This window comes from Mycteria americana, chromosome 1 (genome assembly GCF_035582795.1).
Source record: "Mycteria americana isolate JAX WOST 10 ecotype Jacksonville Zoo and Gardens chromosome 1, USCA_MyAme_1.0, whole genome shotgun sequence".
NCBI classification, from domain to species: Eukaryota; Metazoa; Chordata; class Aves; order Ciconiiformes; family Ciconiidae; genus Mycteria; species Mycteria americana.
Window position 1 is genome coordinate 198,760,640 of NC_134365.1, and position 14,132 is coordinate 198,774,771.

The 14,132-nt window shown below is 43.5% G+C and overlaps 1 protein-coding gene across 1 annotated transcript in view; it reads right to left on the bottom strand.

Annotated features, from left to right (window-relative positions):
- Positions 1 to 14,132, bottom strand: part of MTUS2 (microtubule associated scaffold protein 2) — a 199,670-nt gene that overhangs the window by 62,582 nt on the left and 122,956 nt on the right. Inside the window, exon 5 of the mRNA XM_075492006.1 lies at positions 667 to 765. Coding sequence (XP_075348121.1) covers positions 667 to 765 — 99 coding nt within the window. The remainder of the gene's footprint in view (positions 1 to 666; positions 766 to 14,132) is intronic.

Genomic DNA, 14,132 nt, shown 5'->3' on the forward strand with positions numbered 1-14,132 from the left:
AAGCATTTAGATCAGCCGAAGGCCAGCCTTACAAAAGCCTTTAGGTACCTTATACTTATGTTAATGTACACTTAGTAGACATATATAGAAATAAGTTTTCTTCATTTTAGTAAATAAACAAAGGTATTCTTTAGAAATGCTAAAACCATGTGTTTGTCCCCAGTATTGAAGGGTAAGTTGACAATGCCCCAATAGCACTCTGAAGGTTATTTCTATAGATAATCCCTTTTCCAATTATGCATAGAAATGGCCCAGGAAATTTGATGCCTCTGCTCAACACTAAGAGTAGATTCCGAGTAATATACTATCACTCCAGGTAATTGTCTGAGGTGTCTTTTATTTCACTGTATCTATCTTTTCTCTTTTTATATAAGAAAATCATAATGATAAAAAAAAAAAGTTCCTGTGCCCTTAAACATGTAATAGCAACAACTCTTTGTTTTGAAGGAGAGATGATTGCATGGTTGTAACAAAGAAAACATAAGGCTATTCAGCTCATGCATTGGTGTAATAAAGTCTGCTGTACTCACAGCCAGATTAATGAACCTTGGACACAATCAATCTTCACTTAGCAATAGTAGGTCTCAGATTTTAGTGTGTTAACAAGAGATGCAAAGTCGACAAATTTAAATCTTCCAGAAACACTGCTTTTGGGTTCATAAATACCTGGTGAATGGAGCTTGGTGGCTGTTACTGCTGATCTCTTAGGGGATGAGACAGCTGGTCTGTTAGCATCCTGATCTTTTTGTACTTCTTTCTTCAGACCTGTTTTAGAAGAAAAATAAAGGTAGAAAGAAACCAATTTTATAATTCTGGTTGCAATTGTGCAGAACTATGTCACTAAGATACATACCAAATGGCAAAATGTAAGTATTTCACCAATACACATCCTGGGCTTCGCACAGAATGATGCTACGCAGTACTTCTGTGTTGGATGCCAGCCTGCCACTTCTGCAAGCATGACCGTGCGCATGTGGCTGAGCTGACGTGCACAGCACTAAAGAAGGTCAGAAGAAGGCCTTACACACTATCCTGGTTCTCCAGCCATCTGCACAGTGACAAATGCCATTAAGGCACAAACAGCTACACAGGTAGCCCATCCTATCTGTTCTGAGCTCTGTGTTCTGCCTCTATACCTTCTGTGCATCCTCAGCCAAAGATCTTCTGGGCTGGAGGAGAAGCTAAGTAGGACTGCGCAAAGCTGACTGAAGTTACCTGCAGGGCCCTGCTCTATCAACTTTTTCCTCAGGTTAGGAAACTGCCTTTTCTGATGACCAACTTTCCCAAGAGGGTCTCATACAGGCAAGAGACAGGCTTCTGCAGAACCAGAAGCAGGCAGGATGTGTCAAGGCTGTGCTGGATGTGGTGCCCCAGAAAGGAGAGTGGGTCTCTGCCTGTGCAGTAAGTCAGGCAGGGCCAGAAAGGTGCAGCACATTTAGCGCACAAACCTACGACACACTGTGCCAATGCAGGACACAACAGGGCCATACCATTGCCTTGCTGTCCAGGAGGCTGAACCAACACCTGGTTCGTGCTCATCTACGACCCAGGCACGTGCCAGGCTGCCTGCCCTCCCTCCTCTCCTCTCTGTGTTTGTAGCTCTCCAGATTACTCCTGACCTCTGCATTTATCCTTTTTTCTGCAGCCACTAATTCTTCCCACTGACAGCATGATGCCCCAGAGCTCTTGGATTATGATCTCCAGAAACTTTGTGCTAGCTTTTCCTCTTCCTTTAATTTTTCAGTGGGAGGCAACTCAGTGTCTGTTATTATTCCTCCCACCAGTGGAGCTCTCTGGTTACAGGCTCAGGATGGTCGGTCAGTTGTCCAAGCTCTGCAGTCACCGACTGCCTCTTGTACAAGGGAGATACAACTTCATCTGAAAGCCAAAGCAGCCACCCAAGCTCAGCTCACCCCTCCTGCCCACCCACAACTCCCATCAAATAGCTGTGGGGACCATGCTGAGTGCAGTAACATGAAAGCCCTGCCCTGCTGGTTTGCCCATGGTGTGACAGTCACAGCCACAGGATTTCATGCAGAAAATACTCACCAAGGAAGTAAGAAGGAAGAGCAAGAAAAAGCAAATCCCTGAGACATTAATGTGTTTTCCTATTTGCTTTCCTTTTTTACCATGAGTGTTTGTTGGGGGTTGTATTTTAGCCTGCAGGACTGTGTCACAGCCCCTGGATACACAGGAGAAGGAGAGATTTAAGGCAAACTACTTGTCATAAAGGAAAAACAATGTTTGCCTTATTAACTTTCACTTCTCTCATGAGTACCTTTATGGACGTCTTGTAGGAAAATGTCCCACAGAATCTGAAGTATCTGAAGCAGGAAAACAAAGCCATATTTTCTTGGTGGTGCTTAAAGTCAGTGGCAGTCCAAAAGCTAACACTATCTTCCATTTTGCTTAATGCAAATGTGATCTGGCTATTTCAATAGTGGAGAAAAATGATAATTTTATATGGGGATCATAATCTTCAGGGACACTTACTGGATGATTAGTTTTCTGCCCTCTCCAAAGCCACAGCTAGTCACAGTTGCAGTATCAGGCTTATTTTTGATGCATCATTCACCCTTCCACTTCTGTCTGCATCAGGACTTGCAAGCAGCGAGCTGCGGACGCAGCATTTGCCACGCACCAGAAGCTGAGCTTCATATTTTCTAGCACTGTCTCTCAGCATTCGCTTGCAGAGTGCTTCTGCGAAGAGCACATGCACACACACAAGCCCTGTGTCCAACTACTTGCAGAAGGATGGCACAGGAGAAGGTCTAAGATCCTCTTTGACTCCCTCCCACTGTTCATAGGCAAATCGCACCATTAGTCATCAGGGGCTGGTGAAGACTCAACTCTTCTTCATACCTTTACTTTGGTCCATCTCAATTTTCTCTGCTGTTTGTAAATTAGATATGTTGAGGCTACGATTCTCATTTGTGATCAGTACTTTTCACAGTGAAGTGACTGAGGATATAAATTTCCCGTGTCTGCCACCTACAACACTGAACTTTACGACAGAGCAGGACATAAAATAAATTTATGGTGCCATTTCATTACTAAGGACCAAGCAAAAGCAACCTGAGATGGGAGCTGTGAGACAAAACCAGAGCTTGTTTTATAAGGTATAGTTTATATGGTTACAGATTCGAGCATTACTTTTTCATGGCAATGAGGCCTTGGTTTTTCTGTGGTTTTCAAAATAAAAATATGATGCACAAATGGGCCATATACCAAGCTCCTGTGTAAATTTCGCTATGGCAAATGTCAAACACAGACAATGGTAGGGAAAATGTGTTTTCCCTATGCTTTCAGCAGAGCATACTTAACTACTTTTGGTTTTGAGACATTTTCAATGAGGAACACCTGGGAAATTAGTTCAGCCTCTTACCCTTAAGCACAAAGCGAGGAACAATTCCCCAATTAGAGCTCAGTTGAAAGGAAAGAGAGCAAAGAAGCAAAGCAGCCCAGCGAGCACCGTCGTTCTGCAGAGGGCAAGGTGAAGTCTGCGGAGAGCAGCCGGAGTCACGCACGGGTGCAGACGGCAGTGCCCGTCAGGGGCGGCTGCACGGGAGATGTCGGCCCCGGAAGGTGGGAGATCGGCAGAGCCTGAAGCAGGTTGCTCAAAGGTGCAAATAGATATCTTGGCAAGGACAGAAGAGTAGGATTAATAACAAGGGGGGGGGGAAATGAGGCTAACCACCCTCCTTCAGTTTACAAGATTAGGAGAGCTCCTAAGGTCTGGTAGGGGCGGCAATGCAGCAACCGGGGAAGCGAGGAGGGGTTGCGTAGCAAGGGAAGAGCCAGTGCACAGCACAGCCCTGCTGGGAAGGGGCCGGGGAGACGGGCACATGGAGCTAGCCATTAAACAACTTCTCCTTCATAAGTAGAAGGGTCCTGGTGGCCTCTCTGTGGCCCTCCTTAGCAGAGAGGGATTTAGGAAGCGCGCAGCAGGCAAAAGAAAGGACAGTCCGCAGGAGCTAACCATTACCGTTCTGCTAAGCTCATCACCCACAGGGAAATCTTAGGGGAAGAGCTGTCCCTGGCATCAGACCTCAAATAAGAGCTTGTGCTGAATGTTTTTCTAAAAATGGGGTTTGTTCTTTCTCTTCTCTTTTGAAACAACAGCTGTCAGTTGGTTAAAAGAGAAACATTCAGAAAACATGTTGATTTCAAGCGAAGTTCCTGCAGGGAAAATTCATTTTTAAATGACAAGAGTTTGGGCTCCCAATTTGTCATTTCACAGAAATCTAGAATTTCAGGTTTAAAAAAACCTGTAGGAGAGCACTGGCGTGATGATCAGCATAATGCAGTACCACAGGGTATGGCACAGCAAGAGGTTATACAGTTTGATCGTTTCTACCTCAGAGTGTACTAGAAGTAACTCAAAGGTTATAATGTACATAAAAAGTTTGATGCTCCACTGTAACTCAGGAAACAAGACAAACATTTCATCCCTTATTAGGGGCCTGAATGCATGTAAAACCTCAAATAATACTTTGACTGTCATATGTATTTTGAAATGTCAAAAGGTGGTGTGTGTACAATCATAAAATAATAAAAAATATGTAAAATACAATTATAAAAGGCAATTAAGCACCACAAGTGTATATTTCTTGAACCTGCACACTGTTTCAATTTTGTTCTAAATTTGTCTTTTAAAATGTATATTAACTCTGACTAGGAACAAAATTTACTTCAAACTCTTAGCGTTATTGCCCACAGGCTGGAAATATGGAACTCCAATTAGCTCTGTGCTAAATGTCTGTACATTAGCTTTATTCCCCGCTGACTGCGTAATCAAGGCTCTTAGCACTGAGCCTCCCAGCAAAAGGCTCCTGGCAGAGCAGGAACCACCACTAACTTCCAGGCTTCCAGGAACACCTTCCAAGGCTCTGCCAACCCCCTCCACTACAGGAGCTCATGGAGCGAGAAGTTGTCTTTCCGGTAGCCAGGAATCAAAGCCACAAACTACTAATTTTTGTATGAATTTACATCCCATTTAAGGTTACAAATCTCCCAATGTTTCCTCTCTTTTAAAAGCTATACTTATATAGGAATGGATATTTCAGGCCATAAGATAACTGTGAGAATAAATACTTGCTCATGTTTTCTACTGGTGTGGTTACAGCATTTGCTTTTGAAAAATGCATCCAAATGCACAGTTCTGTAAAGGCATTTACATTTCCTAATTAACACACACAGCCTGCTTCAAACCGAACAGAAGGAGCAAAGGCAAAATCATTAGAAATACAAGGCAAAACACTCCAGACGTGTTAAATCATTCAGCAATCACTTGGAAAAACAGCAGACAGACAAAGCCACTTCTCCGTTCCCCCATCATTGCTGAACGCTAGCCTAGGAACCAGACTTAAATAGACGTTCTCTGAGACATCTTCTCAAGAGCTGCTGCAAAATCAGCGCTTGTATTTGCCTGTACCTTTCTGAGTCTTTAAAAGCCAGTACAGTGGGATAGGCTTCAATTTGCTTTCACTCTTCAGACTGAAAACATGCTAACAAATTACGCATTGAGTATTTATTCCAAAACAAATCCTAACATGCTGTAGACATCATTAACAATTCGATGGGACTGGCTGCAATTCAGTTGGATTCCAGCTGTTCTCAGGCGTATTTTGTAAGTTAACTAACACAGTCTGCAAGTTTAAAAAACCCCAAGGAAGTGTTTTCAGTCACTGACTTCAAGCTTTCTTCTGCCTTTCCCCCTGATACCCACGACTAGTCGTGTCCTTGGTGATTAATGACACATCCGTGCATGCATTGTTTGAGACAAAATGAGCAAAGCTGGAAATATGATGGATTCTGTAGAGTAAGAGCAGTCTAATTCTCCCTAGAGACTCTCTACTTCCTGTGATCTGTGAGACAGTGAAAGACTGTGAATAAATAAGTAGATGGAGAAGAAAGACTATGTATTTGTTGAAGGTAGAACTGCTAACGCTTGTGCTTTTCCCTTTGTGCTCGTTTCAAATTTAAAGTCAATCTGAAAAGAAAAAAAGATGGACAAGGACTATTTCATTGACTCATCTGAAAGTGATTGTTTTCTTTCTATATTAAAAAGAAAAGTCTCTTTAACTGGTATGAGAAAAAACTAAAGGAAAAAATAAACCTGACAAAACGAACCATTCTTTGGACTGAACAGAAAATCTCAGGGTAACTCAGAACATCCAATGTTAGTGGCAGAGTTAAAACAACTACTCCTTCTCTTCCTGTCATTTGACATGGATCCCATGGCTTTTTATTGTCGCTTCCTCACAGAGTTGTGCTATGGCATGTTTCAGAGTGGTTCCCAGGAAAGGGGTTGGAAAACTTGCAGTTGAACATCTCACTTTCACCTGCAGTGTAGTGCTGCATATCCCTAAGTTCAGTACAGGAACAACATGAATGTAACCCACTGTGTATTCACTATTCAGGTTTTAATGGAAAGCGTTTGCAAAGGGGAACACAGCAGCAGCAGACTCTTCTCCCTCCATCCCTGCAAGCGCACTGGTGCTCCCTTTCCCCCCCTCAGCTGACCTTAGCTCATCCCTCTCCCTCCTGCTGAGGTTGTGTTGTCTGGATTTTGCAGAAGCTGATTAAAAGAAGCACATTTTACACTGCAAGCTTGCTGGTGAGAGCTGTGACAACACCAGCCTCCTATTTTTCATCTTGACTGATTGTATTTAACAGTCTGCCCTGTTACATATGATTTACTGGTACTTGTAAAAGCACCGGAATTGACTGGGTTAGTTTTTTGAACAATGCTTTTGATTGTCTTTAATTTAATGGGCCAAGTAGAAACAAGCTGCTCAAATGAATTCTTTATTGCTACTGTCATTGCACACAAATTGTGAGATTTCTTATGGGGAATAACAGTCACTTGTCTGTGAGACAAACATTAAATAAGAATAATAACCAAGCTGAAATAGGTATGCTGTAACACACCCCAAACCCCATACCAAGGCATAGAAAATATAAAATTCTTCAGCTCTCTAATTTCATAGACCGTTGAGTGGCAAGTCCAGCCTGGTGGACAGAGCCAAGGACTGGAACAAGCAGCCACCTGATGCTCAGGACTTTGGATCAGGACTTCAGGCACAAACAAGGGAGCCCAGAGCTGCATCAGTATCCTGAAGGTAAACCAAAATTTCAAAACATAGCAGAGTTTAGAGGTACCAGGCTGGATTTTCTGTGGTTTCTACGTTCTTGGAGAAGGATGTGGCTGAACAAGACCAGACAGGGATGAGACTCTAGAGGAAGCTGTATCATATGAAGAGAATAAAACTATGCACAGCTGGTCAGATGTAAACGACTTCTCAAATCCTTACACACAATGATTGAGCCATATGTTCTTTTTTTCCTGAATTGCATGCAAGTCCTCTTGCCTTTGTGGTAGCCACGCACTCAGCTCCCAGCGCAGACCTACCCTTTAGCTAGATGTTTCTGCTCATGAGTTACTCCTCCTGAATGTGCAAAAGAGGCCCCAGCACTACAAAACAACACATTGGTTGCTGTGCCTATGGTGGTACATTTATTCACCTGTGGGCCTAAGATGTTCGTAGCACACAGAATTGCACAATCAGCTTTGTCAGAAGGACCTCTGAAGTCCTTTGGTCCAGCCCCCTGCGCAGAGTGGGTTGCACTAGAGCAGGTTGCACAGGGCTTTGTCCAGCTAAGTTATAGGTATTTCTAATGATGGAGGATTCACCACCTCTCTAGACAATCTGCTCTAGCGTTTGACCAAACAATGAGAATTTCCTGTGTTCCAGCCTGTGTTTGGTGTCTCTTGCCCTGTCACTCTGCACCTCTGAGAACTGCCTGGCTTTGTTCTCTCTGTATCTTCCCATTAGATAACTGAAGACTGCGATAAGATCTCCCTTTGCCTTCTCTGAAAAACCCCAGCTCTCCCAGCCCCTCCTCCTGACCTGTCCTGTCGTGTGTCCCTGTCCCTTGACCATCTTGGTGGCCCTCTGCTGCTCTCATTCCAGTATGTCACATTGTTCTTATCCTGGGATTCCCAAAACAGGGCACAACTGGGAGTGGCCACACAAGTGCTGAGTAAAGGGGTAGGACCACTGACGCTGCAGGCCACACTCTTGCTAATGTAGCCCAGTATGCAGCTAGTGTTTCTTGCTGCAAGGGCACATTGCAGGCTCAGGTTCACCTTGCTGTGTAGCAGGACCCCCAAACAGGGCCTTTTGGCAGAGCTGCTTCCCAGCCAGCTGGGTCCAGCCTCTCCTGTTGCATGGCGTTATTCCCCCAAGGGGCAAGACTTTGCATTTGCCTTTTGGAAATTCATGAGGTTCCTGCAGGCTCATTTCTCCAGCCTGGCAAGGTCCCTCTGAACTGCAGCCCTGCCCTCCAGCATATTGACCAATTCCCCCTGATTTGCTATCATCTGTGAGCTTGCTGAGGGAGTGTTCTATCCCACTGTTCAGGTTTTTAAGGAAGATGGTAAGCAGTATTTGCCCAGTATCAGTCCCTAATGGATGCCAAAGTCTGCCAGCTGGACTTTGTGCCTCTGATCACAACACGCTGAGCCTGATGGTCCAGTTAGTTTTCCACCCACCTCATTGTCCATCTGAGATCTGCAGCAAGCTGAGATACTCTATGACTTTTTCCCAGACAACCACAGACAAACCTGGGTATGAGAAGGGAATTGCAGGAAGAGGTCTCAGGCCACACTCATGCAGTTGAGTGGCTACTGGCATGATTTCATGTGGAGAATACGTCACTCCCAGGCTTGATCTGGGCGAGCCTCCTCCAGAACTGGAAGCCTGGAGCAGATGAAACCAACCCTCCTGGCCAGCAAATAACCTAGGTCTAAAGCAATTTAATTATAATCAACTGATTGCAGCACTGGGTGAATGCACTATACTGCTTCTGGATCTAAGCAGGTACGCCTGCATGGTGCTGTACTCTGTGACTCTCCAGACCTGTCAGCACCAGCTCAGGAACTGCTGCCCATCTGAATCCCCTTTCCATTGCACAGCACAGACATGCTCTTCTTGGATTACTAACTGCTGTGGTGTGTTATGCTGAGGGTTTTTTATGCATCTTGAAGGGCTCATCAGAAACACCACTAGCTGCACCATGTCAAACTGAAGGGTTTTGCCCAAATCATGACAGAATTAGATCCTGGTTTGATTCAGGATCTGAATTGTCCCATGGTGAACATTAACCTAACACTAATCTTTGTTTGTAAAACAAATCCCCTGTGACGGTGGGAAGTTGTTAATCTGCTGTCTCTGAACATTGCCTTCTGAAGATATTCCCACATTTTCAGAGAAATTTAAAACAGAAAATTCAGGATATGTGTGCCTCAAAGATCATATATTTTTATCAGCATCTGTGGAAAGAGGAAGCTTATATGTCTTTTTGGAGGTGGATCTTAGCTGCAAAGTTCCTGACAGAGAGCTGCTTTCACCTGTCTTTAAACAAAATATGAAACAATAATAGAAATGGTAAATATTAGTTACGTTATCACTGTATTTCTCAAAGCAGCTAATATGTTTAAGTGAATTTAAGGATCTGTCTCAGTTTTTCTATTCAAGTATGCTTTTTTTCCCCCATTTTCTATATGTTGACAGGTATGCAAATATGAAAGGGGTCTAGTAACACACAAAAAGGGCTGTGTAACACACTGAAAACTAATCAAGTGCATTCTTTCTACAGACTAGTCAGAAAGCAATCAGTTGATGTCTTCAAAACAATTTGCATGACAATGATCTTCAGTTGCTGTTATCCCATGCCAGAATTTTTTTTTTATCATCTGAATCACTGCACAGCAGCAGCTATAGGAGTCCATTTTCATTAATTAAATGTGATTTATACCCTATAGTCCAATTTATTTGACAAGCACTTTTAGTGAAATATCAGGAGTATAATCTCTCTTGAGCAGTCGTCTTTTTTTTTTTAATGAGAATTTACAGCACAGGTGATCTTCTCAGGTAACATCTAATACATGAAAGTTTTCATGTGATTTTTGTTGGTTATTTCCCACTCATTAATATAGGTAGATACGCTCCTTTGTGAATTAATTTCCTATTCATACATAGCTAAAATGATGTACATCTCTGAAATACAAATGCAATTCTTACATCACCTGATATTCCACTCTTTCAGAAATATTCTTTATATTTAAATGACTGCCATCCTCTTTGTGAAATACTTTCTCCCGCTCTGACTTTTGTAAAAGACACTGTATACAATACATGTAGTGTCTGTGCACTTTAGCTGTAACTGTGGAGTGCTCTAAGCACTTTAGTTTACTAACTGCGATGTCTTGCCGAGGGGGTTGGACAGATGCAGTATGTGTTTATAAACACCTATGCAACATCAAGCCCTATAGCAATTACTACTAGGTCATTGCTAGGAGTATTATACATAGAATACTTATCATATCATTCTCCAAATACACAGAACATATACAAGGAATCATTGTGGTTTCCCTACTTTTCAAAAGCTTTACTATGGCTGACTTCAGTAGCGCTGCTCATGGGACAGCCTGGCCTTCTGGACTTTGACTGAACGAGGCTGGTGACTTCTTCCTCAAATGCAAAATTCACCCCTAAGTTCATGTTATTGATTCACTTTTTCTTATGGATAAATACGCCTCACTTGCAAGATGGAGTTGGTTTGTGTTGCTGGGGGCAGGGATTTCCCCCTGCCCACAAGGAGGGGTACACGGTACAAAGATATGCATCTCTCACCCCCAGCTAGTAACTTCCACCCATGGCGGAGATCATCCCTCTCTCCTTGGTCACAGCCTCTGTGCAGTGTCTTGTCTTCTGCCACGGAGTCAAAAAGGAACAGGAAATTGTGGTGGTTCCATTCCTTCCAACCACGTCACTCCACAGTGGGGCTGGGCTGCTGCCAGCTCAGCTATGGAGAGACTGGCTGAGATGGAGGATAGACATGTGCCCCACCATGCTCTTCTGTCCTTCAGTACGTCTGTGCCATTATGTGATAATTTGGAAGAATATTAGAAATGTATGCATTCCACTATTTTCAAAACATTGCAACGCTTCAGTTGGGAGCACTAGAGAAGGTTTCTTTGGTGTTGCTGTTGCAGCAATGAGGCTGGCTGCCTCCCCAGGCATGACGTTCCTCATCTTTATGACATGCCAGTGTCAGGGACCCAAGGTAGGTGGGGGGTGGATTAATTTTTAGTATACCTTCAAGCATTTTTGAAACACTGATTTTACTTATCTGCTCCCTTATTGTTATCTATCTCTTGCCCTGTGATGTTCTGCAATGCCAGACTTGCCCAGCATAGTCTGGTAGCCTGTGCCCATGATTGTTCTTTCCACTTTGCAACAGCACTACAAGCAGACCTTTTACAGTATCTGTACGTGCAGACTTTCAACCTTTACATCCTCTGTCTGCTGCAGGACATCTTTTTGGAAACTGGCATTTTCAGCACACCCATGCACTTTCTCTGCCGTATTTAAAAAATGGTATCTGACACAATTTTGAAGGGCTTTTGTTAGATGCCTTTGTTTGCCTGGGATCAGAAAGCCCAAAGCAATACAAACACTTCACTGCCCTTTCTCCACTTGCTTCATTTGATCTGTAGCATCTTCCTTCTCATTTAATACAGAGTTCAATCTTAAAAAGATGGTTTTGTGCTTCATCATTTAAAAGATGTGCAAAACTGTCCAAAGGATACTTAAAACAGAAGATTTTACATTCTATAGGGCTCCCTATCACATTGGGATCTACAGGCAGTGTTCATATATTATTGCAAGAGAGGCAGAGTTAGACTTGCAAAACCCCTTGTCTTTATCTTTGCTTTGATTTATTTCAGCCTTTGCTTCCATCAGATACTTAGCATTGTGAGGAACCATAACACCATTTTAATAAAAAAAAATATGACTTGACCACAGATACATCTGCTGCTACCTTGGCTTATATAAAAAGTAAACCAGAGCATTGGACTAACATAGGGTTTTTTGCTTCTGCCAGTTGTGTATAATAACAGCAACTCCCCAAAGTTGCCAGCTGTCCCTGTTCAGGATCTGTGTCTGACTGGTTGCATAACACAACCAGGTACCCCTACTTTACATGTTTAGCTTCCTTCCAGAATAAAACAGGCAAGTTTTACCTCACCTCACTGAGTCTCCCTATCAACACTGGACTATAGGTTCAGTGAGGTGGTGGCAATGGGCTCCATACATTGCTGCATCCAGTCTTTGCTGATACAAACAGAGGTGCCTTGCTGGGAGGAGGCTGGGCAGGTGACTGGAGCCCCTGACCTCCAGAGTGGGAGATAGTAATTTCAACTCTTTTCCAGTTGTGATGGATCTAATACCTTCCAGCAGCATCCCTCCTGGCTCTCTGCTACTGTGGCTTGCATAAGCAAGCATGTGGGCAATCCCCATCACATGGGAAGAACAAAACTGACTGCTCTCCAGTGCAAGCCTGAACACTGCACTTCCTGCATAGGGCACACCTGTATGGACCCATGCACCCACAGACACAAGGACTGAACACCACACTCCGCACACTCTGGAGGGAAGTAAATCCGATTCTGAAGCTACGCTGCTCTGTCTCCACTGGGCGTATTAACTCAGACACAGCATGGCATTAACAGCTCTTTATGGCTCTCAACCCACAAGTTCACTTACGGCCAGCTTGAAGCCCAGGCAAAGAGTTTCCATTTGTGTGCCCCCATGGAAGCAGACATACCCAAGGTTAGTGGAGGGTCATGCAAAGACAATAACAAACGCTCTGAAGGAAACTATGCCGAGACTGACTAATGATGTAGAAAACATCTATTGACAACCTCAGGACAATAAGCAAATGAAGGTTGTTTGGAAGGAAAAAAATGGGAGAATTTCTCATAATGATCCAAATTCTGTATGGACTTTTATTTTTCAGCTTTCTCCGATAGTAAAATTCAGCAAAAAATTAGTCTTTTCATTTCATAGATTAAATCATTTCATAGATTAAAAACTGAAATTAAAAGTCAACTTTAGCTTTCCACCAGCCTCAGTAATTCTTCTCCCCTTCAACGTTTATGCCCTGATGTGATCGCAAAAATTATCCTCTTTCTGCTTGGTAAATATTGTTTTGCATTAAGTTGTAATTTCGACTCTCCTGTGTTGGTCTGAGATTTGGAACTGTGCAAACTCAGAGGTGACAGCCTGAACTGTTCAATTAGTCCTGTCTATGCTAGATTTTGTGTGTCCACATTAGCATGATTGCATATCAAACTCCACGGTTCCAGCTCATTGTAGTGCGCCAATACTGAAACCTCCCTGGCAAGAACTCACTTGTGTGAGGCTGCACAAGTAGTAAAAGACCCAGGATTTCTAACAGTCTTCTTGCCTGTGACAAAAAAAACCCAGAGGCTAGAAAAGCTCGTCTATGAAACCCGAAATAGCCCTTTAAAGCTTATCATGCCAATGCCACTAGCTGGAAAAGAAAGGCTTTTGCTGGAGATGTCTAGCAGCAAATCTGATACTAATCAAATACTGCTGTAGCAGGAAATGACATAATCTAGCTAGGGACCAGAAGAGAGGAAAGGAAGCTCGAAAGAAAAGGAAAAAAAAAAAAAAGGAAGAAAACTTGAAAAGGAAACAAAAAAAAATGGTACCACCTTTTATCCATATATTCTGTTGATAGATTGGTCCGTGCCCCAGTTAGTGATTGCAGATGATGGAAGTAAACAGTTTTCTGACAGTCACTCCTGACTGTGTTGAACAGAAGACCACATCCTCCTCCCTCGACTTTCACTGAGCTGGACTACATAAGGCAAACTGTTTCAGCTTCATCTTCCCTGCCAGATTCTCCAAGCCACTGATTGTAGCAGTAAGTCCTTTCCTGCAACTGTTAAGTTAATCAGGTGTATTGGGTTTGCATGGCAAGGTTTTGGTAGCAGAGGGTGCTACATGGGTGGCTTCTGTGAGAAGATGCCAGAAGCTTCCCCCCATGTCCAACAGAGCCAATGCCAGCCGGCTCCAAGATGGACCCGCCGCTGGCCAAGGCCGGGCCCATCGATGATGGTGGTAGCGCCTCTGTGATAACATATTTAAGAAGGGGGAAAAAAACTGCACAACAGCAGCCGGAGAGAGGAGTAAGAGTATGTCAGAGAAACAATGCCAAAGCAGAGATTCCCCTGCGGCCTGTGCTGAAGACCA